General features: G+C 51.2%; 1 protein-coding gene across 1 annotated transcript in view; it reads left to right on the top strand.

Moving 5' to 3' along the window:
* The window catches only part of Reph (Regulator of eph expression), a 208,001-nt gene that overhangs the window by 100,403 nt on the left and 82,526 nt on the right, over positions 1–25,072 (top strand). The window contains 3 exon segments of the mRNA XM_077682066.1: positions 2,075–2,554; positions 15,265–15,632; positions 15,634–15,864. Coding sequence (XP_077538192.1) covers positions 2,075–2,554; positions 15,265–15,632; positions 15,634–15,864 — 1,079 coding nt within the window.

The raw sequence follows: 25,072 nt of genomic DNA, 5'->3' as shown, positions 1-25,072 counted from the left end.
TGGGGGGGGAGGGGGGGGTGATTCTCGAGCACGGCTTGTTGCGAATGAAGCTAAGTGTATCTTACTTGGCACAGTGGTTAGAGTTCGTGCAGAACAAATTGAAGTTTAACGTAGTGTGTTTCGTCGCTTTCTGTGTTCGCTGCTAACCATCATCATTATCAAGTGGAGCTGTTTTTGGCTTAAAGGGCTACTGAATGGCTACTGAATGTCGCCTGCCAGGCTCTGAATGTCGCCTGCCAGGCTCTGCCTGACAAGCCCGTTGCGGCTTAGGTAGGCCTGATTATGTACATGACTTCTGTTTGACTAATAAATATTATTATTATTATTATTATTATTTTAAAATCGGGTAGAAATCTATTTTTTACAGTTTATACATTGGTCAGTTCATTTATTTATTTCGACGTGCCCCACCTACTGCACTAGACCTTCTTGGGCGGTGCACTCTAAAAGTACAAACGACAGAAAAAATTAACATGCCTGTTAGCTTTGTTTTTGTGTTTTTTGCTTGAAGGCCGTGTTATTCGTCGATAAAGTTGACCCTGCCCCGCCCACAGCCCAGAGAACGTTTCGGCACGAAATGAAACAAAATGTCGCGCCCACATTTGCGAGGCCATGAATATGCATGCTACTTACTGGAGGGCTTTGACTGATGACCGAGGTAAACGACTGTGCGGTCGTTCTCTCGTTCTCCTTTTGAATGTATAAGCGTCGTGTTTTTCTAAAGGGCGCCCTTAATGTCGAGCCGCGACTGCCCATCTTCGTTCTCGTGGCGGATGGGTCGCAAAAATGCAGCTGCGTTCGCATTGCTGTCTTGATTCGGCAGGTGTAGGTTACGAGGCATTGATTGTGCCTTGGCACTTGTGAATTGTGGAAGTGACTTTCTTCGGCACTTTTCATAAACAGGGGAACGTTTTGCGCTTTGTCTCCCCGAAAGGTTGCCGCTGTGAATCTGTGGGGATGTAATTTACTGCGGAAATGAGTACCGTATTTTCGCGCGTATAACCCGCACCAAAAAATGCGGAAATTTCAGTGGCAAAGTAGGGGAGCGGATACTACGCGGGGTTTTTCCTTTAGTGCACTGCAGCTTCACGGAAATGCGCGTTGTGCCGTGAAGCTCCAACGCAGTAACGCTCACTAAGCCTTTCATGGCAGCGATTCCGCAAAACATACAAGGACAAGGAACAAAAAACAAGGACGAGCACAAGCTAACTATTGAATTTTATTCGTGAATTGTGACTTTCGCCTTGCAGTCAGTGTATCCTACTTGCTAAATATACGCTTTTTTCTGTCTACATAGTATGTGATGTGTTGCTTGAGCAGTAGCTTTGGTGCAGCCCTTCCTGTACGCGAGGATTTTTTTCTTTCCGGTGGGCTAAAAGAGGGGAGGGGGGAATATATTCAGGGCGAGTTATACACACGAAAATACGGTACGTTACTTTGCCTAGTTAGCTTTCGGGGTCTTTCTGTATGTAACCCCGCTTTTATCTGCGATTAGGCACAATATTTACTTTAATAAAGTAATAGATGAACAGTTAAAAGAATAGCTCCGCATGTCTACGCGAGTGTATTTAAGTCACGGGTTCTGAGTGGAAGGGACGATGATTTTAATGTGGTTTCATGCGCGTAGATATAATTGCGATCTAAGAAATTTATGTGTCATTAGGTTCGAGATCTCTTGAGATAAACCAATAAATTAGCTGAATGAAATACCTTAACATGTACGCAAGGTGCTGGAATTACGTGTTCGAAGCTCAAGTACTGTCATGGTCAAATGAAATGGGAATGCGAGATACGAACGGGGACGCACAAATACCGCGATTTCTTTCCTTAATTCTTGCCTTAATTACAGTAACAAATTTGGGAAATGTGGCTTCCCAGATGTGCGGATAGCGCGCCATTATTTGATCTGCACGAACGGAATTTATCGACTGTGCGGGTTCTGGTTGATATTTTCTGGTTCCCATTTCATTTGACCATGACTGTATACAGTGGTTTTAAGGTTGTCTCGTGCGTGTAGCCTAAGAAGGGTGGACGTGACTCTTATCGCATTCTTCTTATCTCTTATCGTTGACAGACATGGAGCACAGCATCCAACTGGAAGACGGCAGCGGCCACCACTCTCCCAGCGGCCGCCGGAAGGTGGTCCTCTGTCAGCACGCCACTAGGTTCCGACACACACAGCAGACACAACAGCAGACACAGCAACAAGACACCCAACAGCAGCAGCCGAACAACAAGCCGATGGAGAGGCGGCGGGGACAGCCCGCACACCACCACCAGCCGGTCTCCGGACCCGCGGTGGTGACGGCCCTGTTGTCGGCCACCGTAGCAGCCGGTGTCGGTCGGGGTCCTGCGTCTACCAGTGTCGGGGCCGCGGGATGTGTCGGCGGCGGCAGCCCTGTGCTGCTCGACTCTGCCCTGCCCAGCGACAGCGACCCCAACCTCGAACAGCACAGCTCCGAGGAGGAGCTCGAGGTCATCAACAACCGGGCCGGCTCGGCCGAGAAGCGCAAGTGGTCGCAGGCCAACCAACGCCGCGCCAGGGGAGCCAGAGGTGCGTGCTTTCAATTTCAATTTATTTTGGACATAAATACATGCATGTACTTATGTCCACGAGGCGTGGCAAAAGTACGTCTCCTGACGAGGCCACGCCCCCCGTCTTTCGTGGGCTGTCAACGTGGTCGGGGACTCGGGCCTAAAGACCCGTTCACACTTGCGACTGGAGCGGCTAAAAGCGGCGCGATTGCTGTTGCGCGAGAAACGTGATTGGTCTAGACCAATTTTTGTCGCTGTTGACACGGAAGGAAAAGGCGAGAGTTCCTGAAATCATATCCTGCCATAGCGCCCGTGTACTGTGCGATGTCGAAACCGCACGAACTCCCGCGAAGTCTCGCTCCGAGCGAGAGGCAGTAACATGAAAAGCAAAAATACGTCGTCGCCGTCGCTCTAGTCGCAAGTGTGCAACGGGCGTTGACTCGTGAGGCAGGTACTTACGCTCTTGAGGGCGAACGACGTGTGCGGAGAGCTACGCATTTTTTCCGCGCGCGTTTTTTTCGAACTGCAAAACTGGCCCTGCAGTCCTCATTCGGGTTCCTGACTGCTGCGAGACCAGTTTCCGGAAACGGAAACCGCGTGCGTAAATGCATCGTCATCCGCACGTGTGTTTCGACCGCGAATGAAGAACACTTTGGGACGAAAGTTAACTCAACCACACGTGAAACGAAAAAAAAGGTGGTGATGGGTGCAACGTTTAGGGATAGGAAGCGATGGTCATACGTTAAGGAGTTCGCTAACGTATGAACATCGCTTCCGATTCCTCAGGCCGACAAGACGACATCCTAGATGCGAGAGAGAGAGAGAGAAAGGAATCGAGTTTGGCCGGAAGTGGGATGTGGAGGGCGGACTATCGGTCAGCCTCCCGGGTAACAAAATGAGTTCAGAATGATGGGATGGGGAGTAGGAAAACACTGTTGTGGAACAGAGCAGCGTTCGTGCAGCTTGTTAGATAAGTTACCTTATTTGGTGCGATTTAAAAGAAACTCCTGCAGCCACACTGATGCCACTAATTTCTATACGATCAGCGTGAGGACAGGTAAGTACGTGATTGCGACAAAATTAACGAACATATTTTCAACTTATCTCGGAGATGTACGTATTTTTTCTATACATAGGAGGCGGAGCTGTTAAACGAAGATCCCCAATATGATCTGGGATTAGGAATATGCGTATTGGACGCTTTCTTCTGTACTGCGCCAGCTCCCAACCGAGTCGTAATGCGCTCGAGGCATTCGTTCGGGATTTTCGTTTTCCGCGTGGTTTCAATTTTGGGATTGGCGTATTTCGTACACTCTTAAAAACTGGGAAAAAAAAAAAGAAAAACTTTCGTACACCCCTACACTCTTATAATAAAAATAGGTGGTAAACATGTAGTAACGGCCGTATTTACTAACTCTTTACGAACCTTATTACCCCGCGGTTTTGTACGTAGGCTCTGCCACTAGCAACTGCATGGTTAGGAACTTAACTGATTGTAGGAAGTAGTATGCACTAGGTTAAGGTCGTGCTTGTGACTAGGTTATTCATGACCAGTTAGTAAACGCATGTAGCTCAGAAGAGTGTTATCGCTAGGACTTTACTAGGGGAGGTAGTGGTACTTACTGCCTGCTTCTGTTACTAACTCTGACTAGTACTAAATTTACTACCTCCAGGTACCTAGTGTATACTGGTACCTACTAAGTACCTAGTGTATACTGGGACAAGTAACTTGTTAGTATTCCATCAGTGAATGCCCCGACCTTTTTTTTAAGAGTGTACGTACAAAACCGTGGAAGTAAGGAAGCAACATTTTCCTGAGCACCCTTAGTCCAGGGCGCCGTCTTGGGAAGCTGTGGCCATGGCTTCCTCCGCTCTGGACGTCAGCAGAAGGTGTGTCGCAGCGCTGGGGTCAGCCAGACTTGCCTCCCAGGATGCCAGAGTTGGATTCGGGATGCGGGTCAACTTTGGATGTCGATCATAGGCCCATATTGTGTGGAATGTGTTTGGGTAACCTCCGCAGAACGAGCAGGTAGGGTTGCCGGTTAGTAGATATGGTTCGTAAGGAGTTAGCAAATACGGCCGTTACTACCTTTTTACTACCTTTTTTTAAGAATACTCTAGCCGGGACACTGGTATTCCGGCCGCAGCAAGTCTGCGAGAGTTTAATTCACGGCGGGAGGTGAGATGGACAGTGTGGAAATTCGCGCCGAGGCGGTGTGCTGGCCGCGACGTTGGAAATCGGGCTACAGAGAGCAGCTCCGCAAGGAGCGTTTTCGTTTGTTCCCTACTGTCGGCGCTCTATCACTCAGTCATTTCATTTGACAGCTGTGCAGTCAGTGACCTGCTTTAACGGCGATCTAGCTGATGTACAGACTCCAACCTGCCTACTTTCCGAACGCATTTTGTAAAAAAACGGCAGCTGCTTTCAAAAAAATTCCCCCGCATTTCCCCGAGGGGGAGAATGTGAAAGTGCGAATGCACGGTTGTCGGCCCGCTTGCGGCGCTTGCGCTCGGCCCCCGCAGCCCACCGCCTCGCCGTCTTCTCTTCCATCTCTTCCATCGGGTTTGTAGTATCACGTGTACACCACGCAGTTATCAAGCCGCTATAACGCCGCTGAGTCGCCAACGCACGCCGCTGACGACGTAGTTTGAATGCGTTAAAGATATAAGGCGCGTTACTGACACCGATATCAGCGTCGCGTCCGTGGCTTATTCGGTAGAGCGTCGGGCTGCGGCCCGCAAAGTCCTCGGATCGAAACCTGGCGCCGGATGCTGTTTCTTTTTTAAATATAGAGGAGCACTGCGGACGCCGCCGACGCCGCCGCCGCCGCCGCCGCCGCCGGCGGTGGATGGTTTGGGGTCGCTTATAAAGTGCATTCGCACTTAAAACGGTATTCATCGCTAAATCGACTGCGCTTTTAGCGCGGCAGGTTTCGAAACTTCGCCTTCTTTCGGTGGCGAAATTTCGCGACTTAAAACGTGCTCGCGCACGTACACAAGTACAGACGGAGCTCGTGGAAGCTAAGCGCGTGAGAATTAAATCTTCAGCTAGTTCAGTAATTGGCGAACAGGTGATGTCCGGACTTGGCCTTGCGTTTTGCGGATAAGCAGTTAACGTCGCGGCTTAGAACGGGGGCTGCTTCTTCTCTTATCTCTCCATCTGGCTTCTTTTTCGCGGTTCAGCACCGACGAGGCAGTTACGAGTGGAAAAGAGGCCGGAAACCGGCCGTTCCCCTCCGTTCAGATATCCCCGCTCAAACGTGCCTCGTTGCGTAAATCCACTTTCCCTGATTGGTTCGTTCCCTTCGAGGGACTCGCCATTCTCCACCCGTCCTTGTCGAACGTGGCGAAAGCCTGGCGTAGCTCGTCTTCTGCGGCCGTTTGAATCATTTCCCAGCCGCTCGAACTAACTTCCTCCGTAGTAGTACGAAGGTCCGGCTAATTGGACCGGCCCGCGGGGGCGAGCGCCGCCTAAACGAAACGAAAAGTTGGTGACGAAATACTAGTCCTTGAGGGTGAAAACAACGACAAAGAAAGTGTCGCGGCGACGCTACGACGTCGCCGCGCAGCGGTTAGCACTTGGCCGTTCCTGACGTCGCTTCACCTTCTGCAGAAAAGCGCGCCGCTTGCTTTTGGAACACTTCCACGGCCCCTCGAAGGTCGCCGCATAACGACGACGCAGCCCCTGTAGCCTGTTTTTTTTTTCTTTTTCTTCTTACTTTCTGTTTCGCTCAGTTGCTTTCTCTGTCTTCTGGTTCGTACCCGTTCTCACTATCGGTGTAACATATCCCCGGGCTTTCCTTTTCCGCTGGTTTCTTTTTTTTTTTTTTTCTTTTATCCGCCTTTCTCTGCCGTCGCAGATGGGGCGAGTATTGCGGCGGAGGCGATAATAGTGCCTGGAGGAGGCCACAAGCTTGCGTCTCTCTCTCTCTCTCTCTCTCTCTCTCTCTCTCTCTCTCTCTCTCTCCACTGCATTTCCTTTCGCACTTCTTGTGACGCGGGCGCGCGAGCCGTGTTCGATGATTGCGAGCTGCCGCTCGTGCCTGTTTACGCTTAGCGGAGCCCAGCCACGCTTGGCGAGCAGCGCCGGCGACTCATTAAGCCTCCCCCCCCCCCCCCCCCCCCCCCTCGGCCTTCCTTCCTTGCTTGCCTCAGATCGTGTCGCTCCTTCGCGTACGTTCTTTTTTCTGTTTCTTCTAGCTAACATTCAGCTGCGCTGAGCGGGGGACCGTTTTCTCTTTCGGGAGGCGATGAGCGCGAATGCCAGCGACAGCTCACCGACTCGATTTAGAAAAAAAAAAGCAAGCGACGCGTCCCCAGTGCGTCGCCTTGGCTGCTGCTCCCGTGGCCGGTTTGTGACTAGCTGCAGAATGCGAACGTTTTGAAGCGAAAGCTTTCTTTGTGACCGGTCGTGTCCTGAAATCGATCGTCCTGAAACCGGTCGTGTCTCAGAAATCGACTAAAGGCGCGGTTGGCGCATTCTCCCATGGCTGCCTGCGAGAAGACGGCGCGCATTCGATGTGTTTCCGGTTGTCCGTTTCTTTAAAAAAAAATTACACCATCTTCCCGCAGGGGAACCCTGAGTAGTATGCGAAGCAGCCATGGGGTCGACTGAAGTTCTCATTAGTTTTCAGTTCGTCGTTTCCGTTCACGTTCTTCTTCGCGTGCCTTCGCTGTATCAGTAGCTTCTTGACGTAGTTTGAATGAGTCAAGGACATAAGGCGCGTTCGTAGCACATGCTCCCGTCATGGTTTGTAGCGCAGTGGGAAGAGCGCCACGTACCTCCCGTTGCGGCCAGAGACTCGTGGGATCGAAACCGGGTGGCCGCCTGTTTCTTTTTATAGTGTACTGCGCTGACGTCAGCCCAAACGCTTACAGGCGCTGAAGAGACGCGCTTGCGCAGTAGAGTGCGGACGGCGGACAACGAGAAAGGGAGGGACAGAGCCCCGGCATGAGATGCTTCGCATCTAAAACTGATGCATTTGCCCGTAGACCGGTTCGTCGACCCAAAAGCTCTGATAGGATCCCTAAACACACGGCGCGAGCGTGATACCGGGCCTCCATTGTGTCAAAACGGTTACTTCGAAAATCGCCGAAAAGGAACGCTTCTAGATGAGAGAATACACGCATCACGAAGGAGGAGTGAAGCAGCGTACCTTAATCTCATAAACCACGGCATTCGTAGGTGCGTTTACTTAGTGCGCGATAAATCGTCGCGCAAGTTCGTTCTTCGTTCGCCATTTGGGTCTTTGAAGGTTGGGCCGTCGATTGGACGCACTTTCCTTGGATCGGACGAAGCTTTCGCGCTTCTCTCAAGTTTACTGGGAGCGTTGCTGGGAAAGGTCTGTTGAAAGTACCGGGTCCCTGCTGATAGCCTCACCACTGTTTCTGTCAGGGGATCGATGGTGCACTTTGTTCGTCGAGCTGGGGTTGGGACGGAGCAGATGACGCCATCGTGGACAGGGTTCTTCACACCGTTGCTCCGGGCGTCGTAGTTCATAATTATCACTGGCTAAGGCGTTGCGCTGCTGAGCACGAGGTCGCGGGTTTGATTCCCGGCAGCGGCGGCCGCTTTTCTGATGGAGGCGAAAAGCAAAACGCCCGTTTGTATGAGATTTCGGCGCACGTTAAAGATCCCCAGGTGGTCAGAATTAATCCGGAGACCTCCACTACGGCACGCCTCATCGCCTGCGTTGCGTCGGCGCGTTAAACGGCAATCAATCAATCAATCAATCAATCAATCAATCAATTAATCAATCAATCAATCAATCAATCAATCAATCAATCATAAAATTATCGTTGTGTGGACCGCTCTCCACTGTTCATGTCGAAGCTAATGGCAATGTAAGCGGTTCCAGGTGGTGGCTATACTTCAAGCATAAAAAAAAATCGACTCGCGTGGCGTTTATTTGAATCGCCTTGGGTGAGCGTCATGTTAAGGTAAGACGAGGGTCTGGGGTTTGTTTATTTTTCTTTCGTTGGGCGTATGCGTGCGTTTCGTTGACACCTTGACATTTCCTGGACGGAGACAAATTAGAAAGGCCGATGAATAAGCGATCGCTGCTGCTCGAGTCGTGGCTGCGTGCGCGTCGTTATTTATTCGCGGCGTTCTGTCGCGCGGTGTGGGATCCTCGGCCGTTCCCGCAACTGGGTCCGTTCGTCTCGTTTCTGTCAAGCATTTCTCCGCGGACGAAAGTCCTCATTTCGTGGAAGGTCGCCACCCACGCGTTCTTCCAATCAAGTCACGAATTGGGGTAAAGTGTCCGGCAAAATCAAGTCGTAGCATGCACCTTCGATTGGTTTAGCGCGCCTCCCTCTTTTTTTGCCTTTTCTTATTGTGTATGCACGCCCAACGTTGCTGCTGTCGTCGGTGATCTCGCCGAAAATTGGGGATGGCTGGGTTCTGACTCTATTTGTACGACGTGATAAGCCCGTATGAGGGAGTGACGCCTTGACGCATATTCGCTTTGACAGGTTCCTTATATTTTTTGCCTTGCTTACCTTTCGGTCGCCTTTGGGGGCGAGAGGGGAATTTATGGCACGCAGTCGCCTACGCACGATTAGTTTCGTTTCCACGAGGTACTTGGAGCGCTGCGCGAAGCTGCTACACCGACGCGTTTCACGAACGTGGTGAGCGGGCGAGTGGGAGTGAGAGCTGCATCGTAAACCAGCTCGTGCGCCCATGTGCTCTGCGCAGGCGCATTGGCGTCTCTGGTGGTCAGCTCTTCGCTCGGCGCCGCGAACATTCACTTCCAGTACGCTCGTGTGCAGAGCTGTTCAAAAGCCCCGATGTATACAGATGTGCAGTGAACTGGAGTGTTTCCTGTTGCGGTACCGCGATGGCGTCGAAGTTACAATCTGTGGTACAGCGCGAAAAAAGACGCAGACAAGACGCAAATGTTTTTTTTTTTTTTTCGCGCTGTCCCGAGAATACTTCACCAACACGGTCATCTTCATCCCGTCGTTGTCCACTGGAAGACGAGTACTGCTCTTATTCGCTTCCAACAGTTCCCATTCCGCTCCCACCTCTCTGCTCCCGGACTCTCCTCGCCTTAAAGGGACAGACAGCCGATTTTTGTTGAATATCTGTTCTGTAGCTCGTATGAAAGCCAGCGTTTTATAAGCCCACAGTAAAATCACAAACGAAGCAGTGCAGGCAGACCTGAGATGTCCCGCCTTTGAAGTGAGAGAAGCATAGACCAAAATGTTTTTTCAAGACACTCAACAATATTGATGACCAGAGATTGGCGGCCAGAGTGTGTGCGGTATCTTTACATGAAAACCGTGGACATACAGTGGAGACAAAGAACCAGAAGACTCGGGACAAAGTATATGAAACCTGGAAGCGCAGGGGCATTGACCCAGGCAGTAAAAAATGAAGTGAAAGAATCTGAGACAACGACTTGGAAAAAGAGTATGGCCGCGAAGAAGTCCCGATATGTCTACAGAATCGGGGAGCGGGAGATCACGAGGGAAAAGTTTTTTGATAATCTCAAAGGGAATGCATTGCTTTTTGAAGTCCGGGCGGGTTGCTTGCGGACAAAAACGCCTATCCGCCATCCGGTAAAGGAAGAACTGTGCGCAGGTTGCGGCAGCGACCCATAAACCTCGCGACATGTTGTAACGGAGTGAAAAGGTATCCGTCTAGTACTCAGGAAAGAAAACATCCAGCTTCGGGAAGCCCTTGGCTTTTAAGTTAACTGAAAATCAATTGCACAGCAGTAGAGTTAGTAAAGGAAGGCTAGAATGTTGGTGGGAAAAGACAACATGGGAAGACAAAACAAAGACAAAACAACATGGGAAGACACGCGGACAATGTCAGACTAGCACGAAAATTCTATCAAGGTTCTTTTTTTTTTTAGCTAGGTTATTTTGCAGAGACGTTACGACTAAGGTCGCTGTGCTACGCCACCCCGTTACAAAGGAAAAGCCGCTAAGCATCATCAGCGAGTATGTCATACTGGGCCATCAATACATACAGCTGACTGCTTCTAGCGATTAAAAAACACATAAAGCAATAAGAAGGCCTGCAATTCACATTTTTTAGCTGGGGACGAGGTTTTAAATACCGCTTTTCGTCTCACATGCAGACAACAGTTTATGCCGCGCTACTGTATGTCATGGCTGCCAGCATTATTTTTGGGAGAACACGTACGGCTCGTATATAGACCCAAAAATTTCTATTTAAAAACTTCTAGGGTGCTATCAGCAATACCGTTTCACCTTAGGTGTTTTCAGGGATGCCCTTTCATTTGGTATAGAGAACATATACTCGACAAAAAAAAATTAGCAGGGACTTAGCTCGGCTATGCCAGGATATACATAGCGTGAGCTAAGGTTCCGCTGGTTATTCTTAGCTTTCCTTGTTGTCTAGGATTGGCTTGATTATCATGCTTACTGCGGCTTCAATGACACACACACACGGTATATGCATTATGTGACACGTGTACATTTATCAAGCGGCTCCGGCGCAGCGTCACCAATCGCTCCAGAGCTCAGCTGGTTCCACAGGCGCACGCCGGTGTTGCTGCGACGTACGAGCCATCCGTTCCACAACCGGCCACCGCTCGCATGATCTTCAAGTGGACTGGGCCACCACGTGCGGAACGGAGGTCGGCGAAGACGCTGGGCGCGTGGGGTGTGTGAGATACGCCTGGTAGGGAGCGACGTAATGTGAACAGTGTGACGTCACTGCTCCTCGCGCGTGCGCAGCACAGATTTCCAGGACCCACGCGAAACTGCTCAACCTTGGCCAGTGCAGCTCACGCTGCAAAACCGGCTGTCTGTCCCTTCAACACCCCCTCGAGTTTGCTGTCAATTTACCGCACTCGCCGCTCCGTCTTCCCGTCGGCGATCAGTAACGGAAAGTGTGCAAGTGTGCGTGCGAAGACAGCTTTATCCGAGATTTTTTTAATGCGGACGCACCTGGCGGACATCTTGGCAGCGTCTGCGTCTCGTCGCGTCCGCGTGCGGGGAGCTTCGCACGTGGAGGACGGCGATGTTTAGTGCCCGCTGGCGTGCCGGCTAGTCGTGAAAGCGCCGGAGATTCATCGGGGGTTACGCCCCACCGCCGGCCCGTACACGGCGCATAGGCGTGACCGGAGTACGACGCCGGACCCGGGCTGCGTGTTGTTTCTCTCGCTGTGCACAGGGCGTAAGCAAGCAATATATATATATATATATATATATATATATATATATATATATATATATATATATATATATATATATATATATATATATATATATATATATATATATATATATATATATAGCGAATCAGAATAGGAAATGAGGGGCTCGTTGAAAATAACACAGAAATAAGGGTTGGCAGTCGAGAAAACCTCGGAAAGCAAAGGGGAGGATGTGGTAGATCATTGAAACAGATTAAGAATTTGGAAAGAAAGAAAGAAAGTGAAGAAAAAATGCTCACTTTCTTTCTTTCTTTCCAAATTCTTAATCTGTTTCAATGATCTACCACATCCTCCCCTTTGCTTTCCGAGGTTTTCTCGACTGCCAACCCTTATTTCTGTGTTATATATATATATATATATATATATATATATATACAGCAGCGCAGATGAGGTTTTGCTGTGGGAAGCGTTTCTTTTCGAGGGCGGGGGGCGCTACAAAACGGGGGGAGGCGGAATGTTCCTGTTGACTTTTTGTGCTGTAAGAAGTCGTCGGGAAAGGAGGTTGGTCTAGTTCGAACCTTTCCTTTTTTTATGCGTGTCTATAGCGGTGATGCAGGTAGTGCATGTTAGTTAGCCACAACTAACAGTTAGAAGAGGTCATCCGGTGAGCGGGTAATATCATGAGCGTGCGGCCGCCAGTGCACGAGTGGCCTCCAGTGGATATCAAAGTGTGATGATGACGATGATGATGAGGACATGACGATACTGCGAATAGGGGGGGGGGGGGGGCACGAGAGAGAGAGAGAGAGGGAGACTTACGCAAACCTGCTCTGCTGTTGCGTACACGTGTACCGAGAAGGTGGCAGCCGTCAAACGTGGGCGCCGCCAACTTCTAGCCGCTCTCGCGTCGGCTCTCTTCTTCCTCTGGTGGGTTCTCTCGCTTGCTTGCAGCTGGGATCTGGAGTTTTATTCTTTCTCGATCGAGAATAGAAGAGAAGAATGGAGGGGCCTTCTTCCGCAGACTGGAGAGCCGGCGGATGTTTGGCTAAGAGAACGTGGAGAACGTACTGGCGCCAGTTTGTGCACGGTGTACGGCTCGCGGTGGCGCCTCAGCCGTGAGGCAGGCACCTCGCCCCTGCCTCCGCCGCCGCCGGTCTGGCTAGCATCCCTTCCCTCGGGCCGAGTCGTTTGTTTACTCGACCATTTTACAAATCGGCGGTAATGCGGCCCCGAATGCGGGACTATTAAAGCTACGCGCGGAGGCGCCGACGGGGCTAGCAGAAGAGTCGGGCGGCGGGAGGATATCCGTGAACAGTATAAGCGTGCACGCCACCTTTTCGTGCGAGATTTATTTGCTCGGTCGTCTGCAAGGTGGTTTCAAGGCTGCGGTGTTGTCTGCGTCCCCTCTCTCTCTCTCTCTCTCTCTCTCTCTCTCTCTCTCTCTCTCTCTCTCTCTCTCTCTCTCTCTCTCTCTCTCTCTCTCTCTCTCTCTCTCTCTCTCTCTCTCTCTCTCTCTCTCTCTCTCTCTCTCTCTCCGTTCCTTCCACTTTCACTCTGTTACAAGCCTCTCTATTTAAGAACACGGTTAGAGTCTTTCAAGTTCTGGGCCATTTTGTACGACATCAAAATGTAAGCACTCTCGGATTCGTATTTGAAATGTAACTACAGTCGAGCACGGATATATCGAACACGGGTATATCGAATTATTGTCTATATCGAACTCATGAATTATCCCCTTGAAAATTCTGTGTAAAAGTATAGGAATTCGTACGTTTATATCGAACGGAATTTTTCCCGACATTGGGTATATCGAACACCGCACTAGCTGGAAGGTGCTCTTCGGCGGTCGCTGCACCCCGATTTCCGCGCTCCCTTAGTGTCTTCGCCGAAACCCGACAGGGACAGAAGCCGGGGTGTCGGAGCGTCATGCTTGCCTTCGCATGGATAACTGCTCGGCCAACCAAACCACCTGCGAGCTCGACAACATCGAGCTCAAGTTTCTGCCTCCGAACACAACAGCCAGGCTGCAGCCGCTCGACCGCTCGACTAAGTCGTTCAAGATTGGGTACAGGAGGCGACTCCTCGATAGGCTTTTGATGAACCTCCGCGTGGGCACCGAGCTTAAAGTTGACGAGCTGGGGGCCATACACATGATGACGGGGGCCTGGAACAGCGTAAAGCAGAGCGTGGCCAACTGCTTCCGGAAGGCAGGCTTCGTGACGGCCGAACTTTCGGAAGCTTGCGAAGACGGCGACGACGACGAATAGGGCATGGACGACACGTTTCGCGTCCCTTTTCCCGGCTGCTGTTCCAGCCAGACTGTCTGCCGGCGACTTTGTGAACGCTGACAGCAATGTTTAGGCTGTTGCGAGCGTCGGTGACGAGGATATTGTAGCTGCGGTTGCAGGAACCCAGGCTGATAGCTCGAGTGGCGAAGATCGTCCGGACGAGGATGCGGCTACACGATCGTACTCCGCCGGTGAACTGACGGCTGCGTTCAGCTTGATTTTACGTAGTTGCGGCGACATAGGAGGAACTGGGCTGTCACACCTGGATAGCCTCGAGAAGATCGAGACCAGCGTCTTTAATTCCATGTACAGGACCAAGAAGCAGGCCAAGATCAGCGATTTCTTTTCACGCAAATAAAGCATTCTGTTGCGTCGTTAGTGCGGAATTAGTTGTCATTCTTGAATGCGGCGATCGGTACGTGGTTGTCCGCCTCAGGTGAGGTCTCACAGCCCATATTTTTATATCGAATTTTTCATATATCGAACTATTTGGCGATCCCTTTGGAGTTCGATATATCCGTGTTTGACTGTACTCGGATTCAAAATCTACCCGCTCTCGGATGTGCAAATAGTCTGCAACGCAACCGTTTATCTTTGAATACAGAATGAAAATTGTTTTATTGCCGGCTTAAACCGATTTGTGGTCTTGTTCGTGTGCGCGTAGGGTCTTTAGGCATCTAATGGTTTAACTGAATTCAAGGTGGTAATCCTTTATATGTACGTATCTATTAAACCTAGGGGCAACGTGGCCGATGTTACAACCCCGACAGAATTGGGAAGCCAGTAATAAAAATAGTAATGACAGACAGTTGGTCTGTCCGATTCGCCGTACGTCCTCCGATCCGGTGAGGGGCGGAACACACTTGCGGAAAACGACGTGTTTCCGCGCGTGTTTTTATCCCTACAACCAGTTCTGCAGCCTCTATGCTCGTCCCTGCCCGCTGCCGAGGGAGCGGTTTCAGGAGAGCAAAAATTCGCGCGGAAACGCGTCCCTCGCCGCACATGTGTTTCACCCTCCTTGAGGCTGTTTCTTTTCTGGACTTCGCTTTGCCATTGGCGTCATTTCGAAGTCCGACCTAATTGGACTGTACATCGGCTGCAGTAGTATCTTATCCAAGGGTTGAAGATGACTAGGGCATTTGGTTTTACTGTGTCGATGCCACATTTACAAGCGCGGGGCGATTTCTCAGCGCGCGGCGACGTCGTCCTAGTGGTGTTCGGTTCTGTTGACTAACGTTTGTTGTATTACAATTTCGAGGAAAGTGCCCGAGCGTGACCAAGTTTCCCCTTTTGTTTCTCGCCCGCAGCATCGCTACGCCGTAGCCGCTCGGACGGCGCGGCCGGCGACACGTCGTCGGACGAAGAGGAGTACGACGCGGCGTCCGTCGCCGGCGACGCGGCGCTAGCCGTCAACGGCGCCCTCTCTAACGGCGGGCGCAGCGACGACGACGACGACGAAGAGGACGACGACGACGAGGACGACGAAGAGGTCCGGGACCTGACGTGGAGTGGCGGAAGCCGGTGCGAGGCGGCCAACGGCGTGCACTCGTCGTCCAACGCCTCGTCGTGCAGCTCGCAGCGCTCCTCGTCGTCCTCGGCGACCGTCGTGCCTCCCGCGCCCGTCGAGTTCCGCGCGTCGCCCCCGTTGCACGTGCACCGGCCGTACAACGGCTCGCCCCCCGCCCAAGGTGTTTCACGCCGCGGCGCCCGTCGGCGGCGTCGGCCTGGGCCCGACGACGCTGACGCTGTCGGCGTCGGCGCACATCCCGGCCTTCGAAGTGTGCGCCGTGAGTCCCCGCAAGCGACACCGGCAGGACCGGGGCGGGGGAACGGCCTTCGGCGTCTTCTCCCTCGTCGACGGCGGACCCGTGCAGCGACCCTGCCTCGACTTCGAGAAGATGCAGCAGGTCAGTGTCTCTCCTCCGTCTTACGGCCGGGAGAAATCGGGTCGGGAAATGGATCTGTACGTAGAAAAAATTATACATAAGCGCTTTTGCTTCCACAGTGGAGCTTACGGAATTGAATATTAGGGAGTTATAGCAGAGCGGAGTACCGGTCCAGGTATGGTACCAATTAAGGCGACCGGTGCTACTGCGCGTGCGCGCAGGCGGAAAAACTGCTTGTGCGCACGCGTAGGTGTACCGGGTACCGTACCAAAACCGGTTCTCCGCTCTGCCGTAACTCTCTAATAAAAAATGTAGCCCGAAATGGGCTGCGGACAAGAAGGGAGAAGAGGCTTACTGTAGGTTTACTTTAACTGGTTGGTGCTTGCTTCCTTTATGGGGATTATTTAATACTATGAGCTCATGATTTGCAAAGTCAGGGTTGGCCTACATGAGGTTTTAGCCTGCACTGATTCAAGGGTTTTTCTTCCCTACGCGGTCCCTTACATAGCGCTTCCGAACAGTGCATTCGAAAGCATTCACCATTCACATTTTGGCGCCTTTTTGGTCTTTGACTGCGTCCAGCCTTGCGAAAGCTACCGCATTAAGCCGGAGAGAATCTTTTCGGAAAAAGACAGGAGTCTTCCCCTTTTCTCCCGCCATCACGCTGCAGCTAACGCCGATCAACCACGCTCGTGCGCGCGCGCTAATTTAGCGCCATTTCTAAGCGCCTTTCTGCACCTATTCCGAAAGGTATCCCCCCTTTTCGACGCCGCATTTTTTGTCTTCCAGCGGCTCCAGATATTGATTGGGGTCTCACCTCGAACCTGCCGTTTTCCCTATTCCCTCGGTTGCTCCCCATTGAAACGAATATTTTCGCGGCGCGCCTCTTCTTCCTAGTCCGACCTGTACATATCTCAGTCTCGCTGGTTGTCCCATCCAGTTTACTTACTTGCATTCGTTTTCCCATCCCGAAACCTTATTCTCCCATTTTCCGAGTTCCCGGTTTTTCTTTTGCTATCTTTCCTTTTTTTATCGAGTCGGAATCGTAAACGTCTCCTTCGCCCCCACATCTAGGCCCCCCTCTCCCGTTATCCACTCCCAATGCTGCGTTCCGAACGTCGCCGTTGAGTCCCTCCCCTTCGCGACCTTTTTCCCGTCTTCCCTTTTTTTCATTCTCTCAGAACCGGCGCGCTGTGCTGGCTTTTCAGCTAATTGCCGTCGCTGCGTCTTGGGATTTCACCGCGTAGCCCATCACCTCTGTTACTCTCCCCTTCCCCATCATTTTTTTAAAGTCGAGCTTCCTCTAATCTGTTCTCCCGCAGGCTCCCGTCTCTCTCGTTCTCCACTCCTCCCCCCCCTCCCCCCCAAACATCGTCGTCAGCTCCACAACTGCGCACGTCGACTCCCCCCCTCTCTCGGCTGTTCTCGCAACGAACGAACCGTTGCGTTACGCCCTGCCCCGCTGCTGCTATCTGGCTTCTGCGTTCTCTTGTCTTTGTTTCCCCGCCTTAAATCCGGGTGTTTATATCTAACCTTCTCCCTCTCCGCGCTCCTCCGAGTCCGTTAATTTGCTCCGTCCCCCTCCGCTACTTTCCCTCTGACCCGTTAGGTGCGTTTTGCTTTTGCAGCCTGTTCCGTTGCCTGATGTCGCTCGGTCGCGTGATAGCACTCGCGTGCCGCCCTCTCCCTCTTTCTCCTCCCCTCTCCGCCATTAGCTGTTCGTTTTGTTGGCCGTTGCGTGTCGCGCGAGCGGCGACGGCGTTGCTTTGCGCCCCGGCGCTTATTTCGCTTCTTTTTCTCGGCTATACTTTCGCTCAGTGTTGTGCTTTGCGCGTCGTCGCTGCCTCGTCGCGCTATCGCCTGATTGTCGTCGTTGTCGTCGTGCCCCTATCTTCGTCGTCGGCATTTCCACTTTCGCTTGCCGCCGCCTGGTCGCGCCAAGGACGAACTCTGTGCCCGCTGGCCCCCCCTTTTTTTTTTGTCTATTTTTGGGGACGGCGGGGACTTCGTTATCGCCATTTCTTGCTTTCTTTTTCTTTGAGCGGGTTTCCGACGAGACCGATGCGTGCTTGTTGAGCCGTCAGCTTTGAGATAATACGAGCCCCCGTTGAGAGGGTGACTTCGTAGCGCGGCGTCGAAATCCTGGGTTCGTTCCCGTGTGAGCCGCACCCGCCCGGCTGGGAATGCCGCAGGGTTTTAGCTGAGCCGATTTGCTGTTTCGCTTTTCGGGTTGGGCGGGTGCTTCTGCAAATAAGAGAGAGAAAAGGGGGTGGTGGTGGGGGTTCTGGGCGGGAATTTCGATTGCCGACGCTGGAGTGCCCCGCGTTGATACTTTTCTGTGTCTGGTACTCGAAGTTCCGTTCGCGGCATTCGGTTTTTTTTTCGGCTACAAATAAGGATAGATGGTGAGGACAAGGTGGTGGAGGTTGTAGGCGGAGATTTCGATTGCCGATACTTGAGTGCCCCGTGTTGACACTTTTCTGTCTGCTGCTGGAGCTTCCATTCACGGCATTCAGTTTATCCGATGTCTGTCATCTGTGCTAATGGTCAAAGCATTTTGAGCAGGGCATTAGCGAAATTAAATCGATCGGCAGATTTATATGTCCAGGTTGTTTCTTTCGGAGAAATTTCGCTTAAAGGGGATTCACTTCATTACATTCCGGAATATGGAAATCACTAATTCAAGCTTAACAAGCATTGTGTATTGATAGTAAAGGTTTTACTCATTCATATAAATGTTCCTAAAGGCCTAGTTTGCTTCTTTTAGAAATTTATCACTTCTTTACCGAGATATAAAATAAGAAGCGCATTTTGGTTTATCAAGTTCTCACTTGGTGGCACTAGCTGTCTAGCAAGCTAACTTCCAGAATCTTGCAAGCTAACTTCAAGGCTGTCGAGGCGATGAAAAGAAGATTAGAATACTGGTGGACGAAAATCAGAGGGGGGAATATTGCCTAGGACAGCTACCACCTGTAAGGAAAAAAAAATATTCTGTGCCTAACAAGTTTCTCGTGTCTGGCCTAAAAGCAGCGCTAGTATTAAGCAAAGAGTGTAAAACATAGGTATATTGGTTTTCTATTAGTTTTTTTTTTGTAAGATGACCCACGTCGTCACCCCTCTACAAAGGGGGTAACACTTATCAATCAATCAATCATCATCATCCGCAGCAAGAGTTTTATTTTTTAAATTTCAGCACAGAAGGCACATATCGCTAAAATAGGCAAACTATTCCGCTTAGGACATTGATATGTATTTGTCAAGCTTTTCGTTGTGTGCACTATGGTTTTCATAGTCCCGCAGGAATTTTAACAGGTGAGTCCCCCTTAAGCTTATCCTTTTGTTTTGTTTTAGAGTTTTCCATGGGTGATATGGGCGAATGTCTTAGATTAGTCCAGGTTTAAGGCTATAGAGGGTAGCGAAAGTAGCGAGCAATTTTAGCAAAAAGAAAAAGCAACCCCTTCCCCCTCGTTTCCCGTAAAGAAAGAACGAAGGAGGAACAAAGTCGGTGAAAAATGTAATGCGACCCGATCAAAGAGTGTTTGATGAAGTATACACGGGCGCCGCTTTTCAGAGCCCGCGGGGCACTTTCGCGTCGACACAAAACTCCGCGGCGGCAGTTTTGCTTTCCGGGCCGAGACAGAATCGGGGCGCCGGGCCGCGCAGTAGTTCTTTGATGTAGCCGACTGCGATTCATTACGAGTTAGTGCCGTCGCGTCTCTCATTGACATGTTCCAACTGTAGAGCGGGGCGGCCGCGTGTACTGGAGCAGCCTTTCGGCAACTCCAATTCGCATCGCATTACCGCGCCGACTCTCTCTTTGTAATAATACCTGGATCTCTTCTCGCGCGAATGATTTACGGCTTCCATCGGGCCCGCGCTCGCGGAGAAGCGAAACTGTTTCTGCCTCATTTCGAGCTCGTCGATTTCCACCGGGCCTCCATTGTGCTCGTGTCAGAGGTTGGAGGCGTTCTCTAAAGCCGTCGAAGAGAGATGGTGCGTTGCTTTTATGTATACGCCTGTGTACTTCGCTGATTGCCATACAGAAGTAGCTGCGAGCCGGGAGGCCGAATTTAATTTCGAGCGCGAGCGTAGCTACCGGCGGGGAGACGCCGGCGGCATTGGTTAGTAGCTGTCAAAGCCTTTGTATACGCCGCCGCTACCGTGTATAGCACGCCCTGTAGTTTTTTTTTTTCGCTTTTGTATCGAACACTGCTTACGAAAAGTTAGAGAACGTTGCTTCCGCGTTAGCTATTCCGTTTCTCCGACCTATATTGCGTTCAACTCTACGAAGAAGACAAAAATTGATTGTCAATGTCCGCGTTAGCTATTCCGTTTCTCCGACCTATATTGCGTTCAACTCGGCGAAGGAAAAAAAAAATTTGGTCGCCAATGCGCCAGTGCACAGTCAGTCCCTGTTTTTGTTGTTGTTGTAACAGAAACTGATTAGAAGAGTTATATCAGGCGGCGGGGCTCTCTGTATACCGCCGTGCGTTGGACTATCGCCGCAGGATTCGAATAGATGCATGATCGGAGGTCACACCACAGAAGTGCAGAGGCCCTCGGACTACTGCCTCGATTCTACTTAGCACGTTAATTAGTTGAACCGTTTTCTACAAAAGGTGGCCCCGAATTTATTTCTGTGTGCTTCGTTGACTCTCCACATTTAGGAAAAGGGCTACCTAGCCTCCCTTGGTGTGCGACCTAGCGAACAACTGGGCTGATTTGTCTTGGCGGTGTTTACGAATTCCAATTGCGCAGTTTTCTCCCTCGTGACAAGGAAGCGGCTTCGTTAAAACTTTTTTTTCGTTTCGGATGGCACCGCATTTCTGCCATTTTGTCTTTTTGTTTTGCGTGCGTCATTTTTGGTGTTCTTGCCGTAAAACGTTTTGTTGCTGCTGTTTGTATTCACTGCAACGGCTGGTTTTTTTTTTTTTTTTTTTCTTGTTGAGAAAATGGCGGAGTTGCGCGAGCGGTGTGGAATTTCAATTTAGCCAGCGTCTGATCTCGCACAGAATAGCCATGCGCAGTTTGACGCCTGTCTGGTCGGTGCGTCCGCTTCTGCGTTTATTTCCGCGTGCCGGAACGCCACCAGTGTAGCATTGCCGATGCATTAGTTCATCTGTCGTTAAACCGTTCTCCCATTTCTTTGTGTTGCCCAATTCTGGGCGACGTAAGGGAGTTGAGTAGTATAATAGTGACCCGGCACCCACGACCAGCTGTTACCGACGGCAGAATCCAGTTGACGCCATTCTTCGGAACTCAGCTCGACGGTTTCTTTTCAACCGTCTTGCCCGGAATGTCACGGAGACGCGCTTACTTGGCGGGTGGGTTGAGAGAGCCGCGTTCTAGGGTTTCGTGTTCCGCCGTGTGCTTATCACGCTTCGTCCGTCTCGACGGAGGCGCCGCGTTCCGGGTTGTCGCCGTCAAACCGAGCCGCCTTTCGGCAGGTGGTCGCCAGATGGCGTCGTGTCCGCATCTGCGCCTGTCCGGGTGCAAGGCCTGAGCTCCATCCGTGGTGGTCGCGGCACCTTGCCGCATTTCGTGGGAGTTGTCACCAACGGGATCATCAAGACCGGCCGTGAAGGTTCGCGTCGTCTGTGACGGGCAGTGCGCGGCCTCATCATCTAAAAACTGGAATGCCAAATCCCTGTGCCGCTGGAAACAAAAAAAAAAAAAAAAGAAAAGGCGTGTACGTGGCAGTCCTCGTCAATGGGAGGAGCTCCCTATCGTGGCGCGGATACGGGTTTGTCTTTATTTTCCTACCAGCGCGTTCGGTTTGTTGTGCATACGTCTCTCTCTCTCTCTCTCTCTCTCTCTCTCTCTCTCTCTCTCTCTCTCTCTCTCTCTCTCTCTCTCTCTCTCTCTCTCTCTCTCTCTCTCTCTCAGAGTAGCTTGGTATTTTGTCTTTGCCTGCTGCACCGTGTTCTGTCGAAAGCGAGCATGGGGGGTCGCCTTTCTCGCTGTGCTCAGGTCCCTCGCGTTTTTTTCCCCGACTTTCCTTCGTGTCATGGTGTCTGGGCGAAGAAAGCCCGAAACGGGAGACCCGACAGGACGAAGATGCGATCAGATCCCCTTCGGCCCCCATCTTTGTTCTGGCTCGAACGGAATGCTTTCTTCCCGCGCAGACGTTCGTCGGAGTCGAATGCGAGTTCTCGGTAGCAGAGCGGGCGCTCGTATTTCACTCGCGCGCGCTCTCACGCACGCACACGCAATATGCATAGTATGCTCTTTTATTTATTTTTTCGTGTGTACAGAAACGGGCACATGAAAGCGAACACAAAAATATGAACCTTGAACACCCAAAATAGAAGATTATGGCTCGCGGAGATCACGTAGCGACGCGCGGCTATGCTATGTCTGGAAAATCACATTTCCAAACTTAGTTGCTGTTATAAAGCTAGCTATGCGGCAGTTTCGCTTGCATGGAATGAAATTGCGCTATTTGTGTGCTGCGGTTCGTATTTTCGCGTTCGCATTTCATTTGAATGCACATACATCCGCATCCTTCGCCTCGACTGGCAGCGCTGCGAGAAGCTCGCGTATTTTCGACAGACCCAAAAGGAAAAAAAAAAAAAAAAGAAAATGCGAGGATGGAATTTGTGACTAACTTTCTCTGACCGATCGTAATCCGAAATTTTTCGCACGCCCCTTAGTCAAGAGCTGATCACCCTTGAGGCCTGCACGATTACGTTTATTCCTAAATGGCCATTAGTACGTCAGCGGCAGGACTGTGACGGTGGGATGAACGCGGCGGAAATGGGGCGCCAAACGCCACAACGGACCACCTTTAGAGAGGCGAAAGAAAACGGCGCGACAACGGTCCACGCGAAGCCGGTCCAGCGTATGTGCCCGCTGATGTTCACGGAGTCCTCCTCCGTTAAAAATACACGAGCGGCCACCTTCGCCGTACATTGCGTCGTTAGTTCTTACTCTTCTCTACGTTGGCGTCGTTTAGAGGGGCTTGTATAAAGCGCATTCGGTCATTCTCTTTGGCTTCTGCGCTGCCGCTTGTGTTGTTGGTTTCGCAGAAGTCGAGGGTGCTCGCCCCGCCGGGCGCGGCGGGAAGGGGGAAATAGCGGCGGAAACCTTGAGAACTATTGTTGCCGTTACGTCAGCGTACGACGTGGCCGACGCTGCCGGCGTCGCCGTAGTACACTTGGGCGGCTCGCCGGGGTCGTTAAAGGAGGGGGTCTCGCGGAAGGGGGAGGAACAAGGGGCCGTAACGAGCTGCTGCTGAGAAGGCCTCGCGTTTACCTTTTACTCTTCCTTTTCTCTTCTTCCTTTCTCTTCGCTTTTTTCTTCTCGTCTTTCTTTCTCCCCTTTCTTCCTTTCTTGTATTTTTCCCCCGCTGCTTTCGTTTTTCTTCTTTGTTTTCGCTTTCTTCCTTTCTTTCCTTCTTTCTTTGTCATCGTAGCGCGAGCAAAGACGCGTTTACCTTCCTATCTTTCTTTCTGGTGTCATTATTGCGTCAGGATGGAGTCCTTTTGACGTTGCTCTCCTCGTTCGCCCATCGCTTTCTCATTGCTTCTTTAACTGGCATATTTGCGACTTCACGCGCTGCCCTTGCGGTTGCTTTTTGCGGGTGCGACATAACGGCGGGATTTCGGCTGGCTTCTCTTTTCAAGGTTATGTCTTCTTTTATAAACCGGTGCTGTTGTTGTTTTTAATGCGTAGCATTCTTTGCCGAGTACCCCCACAGCCAGGACCGTTAACGCCCTGCATTGCCACAATAATGGAGATTTCGCGAAAGTTCCACCTGTAATCGTTATGGCAGCGTAAACAGGGGTAATTGGCCGGACAGGATTTACAAAAAAAAAAAGGTTTTAAAGAACTCACACTCAAGACAAGCGGCAAAAGAACATTAGTGGACAATTTTTTGAATTTCTGCAGATTATTATTTTTTACTGTTTTGCCTAAACGTGTGAGCCAGTATCCTTTTTTTTTTTGCTTGTTTTACTGCTGCCATGCGGCCTCCCCACCTTCCTGACTTGCGTTGTTATTTCTTTTTGTTGCCGGTCTGGCGTTTTTACGGGTGTCGGAAGCTTTGTAGTGCGCGGAAAAGAACAGAGCTCGGAATAGAACCGGTCGCATGCTTCGAAGTGGGAGCGCAAGCAATGCTGTGTGCATGTGTGTGTGCTTTCCACACGTTACTCTTTTTGGCACGGGAACAAACCAAGGTAATCATTTAAAGTTTCAGTAATCAGTAATCATTTCAGTAATCATTTAAATGATTACTGAAACCACCAGTTGCGAAGTCGAACAAGGTCAAACGTAGTAATCCTCCACGCTCCGAATCCGCAAATTGGTTTTGTCGCTTGGTCTTCTTTACACCGTTCCCAGTTCATGCTGCCTGTAAGACCATATACGCTGCTTACTGATCCAGATGTGGAGCGCCGCCGACGACGTAATCGAAGGAGGCAGGAATTGGCCACTACTATTCCCCCATGTGACGACCCCACACCCCCTGGTCTACCCCGAGGTGCTCAGGTGTTCCTCAACCGGGCGCGGTCGGGGTACGCATATACAGATGACGTGGTTTCTCGATGGCGGAATTACGCTCCCCAACCTGCATCCCACGATGGAAACCTCTCTAACAGTGGTTCCGCTGCAACGTTTCCTAGACCAGTCCGTTGCTTTGCCTGCAACACAGAAGTGACCCCCACAATCCGCCATCTCGTCTGGGAGTGTGGGGCATTCGATCGGCTTCGCGCCAAATATCGTCCCGCCTGGGTCCTCTCCTATGAGGACTGGATCAGGCCACGTGATCGACACCAAGCTACGTTGGCTGCGTTGTGGCACTTCGTTTGCGAGGCAGCCATGGCCGGACATTATTAACCCCCTCCCTTAAGCCTGCGGCCTCGAGCCATCCAAATAAAAACATTTGTCTGTCTGTCTGTCGCTTGGTGGGGATTCCGGGTATTGGCACAAACAATCACAAAAATTTGCCGGTGTTAGCGAAAAGGCGCGGAATTTGAAGCGTTAACTTAACGAACGGCCACTCCTGCGGCAGGATCATACATTTCGACCTCGGTGTAGTCTGATTGATTGATTGTAGGGTTTAACGCGCCGACGCAACGCAGGCGATGAGGCGCGGCGTAGTGGAGGGCTTTGGATTAATTTTTACCACCTGGGGGTATTTAAAGTGCGCCGAAATCTGGAACACACGGGCGTTTTTGCTTTTCGCCTCCATCAGAAGAGCGTCCGCGGCGGCCGGGAATCGAACCCGCGT

Source organism: Haemaphysalis longicornis, unplaced genomic scaffold (genome assembly GCF_048455015.1).
Source record: "Haemaphysalis longicornis isolate Haplotype H1 unplaced genomic scaffold, Haemaphysalis longicornis Haplotype H1 scaffold_8, whole genome shotgun sequence".
Lineage (NCBI taxonomy): Eukaryota > Metazoa > Arthropoda > Arachnida > Ixodida > Ixodidae > Haemaphysalis > Haemaphysalis longicornis.
Note: the sequence above shows the minus strand (reverse complement) of the source record. Positions and strands in the feature narration are given on the sequence as shown.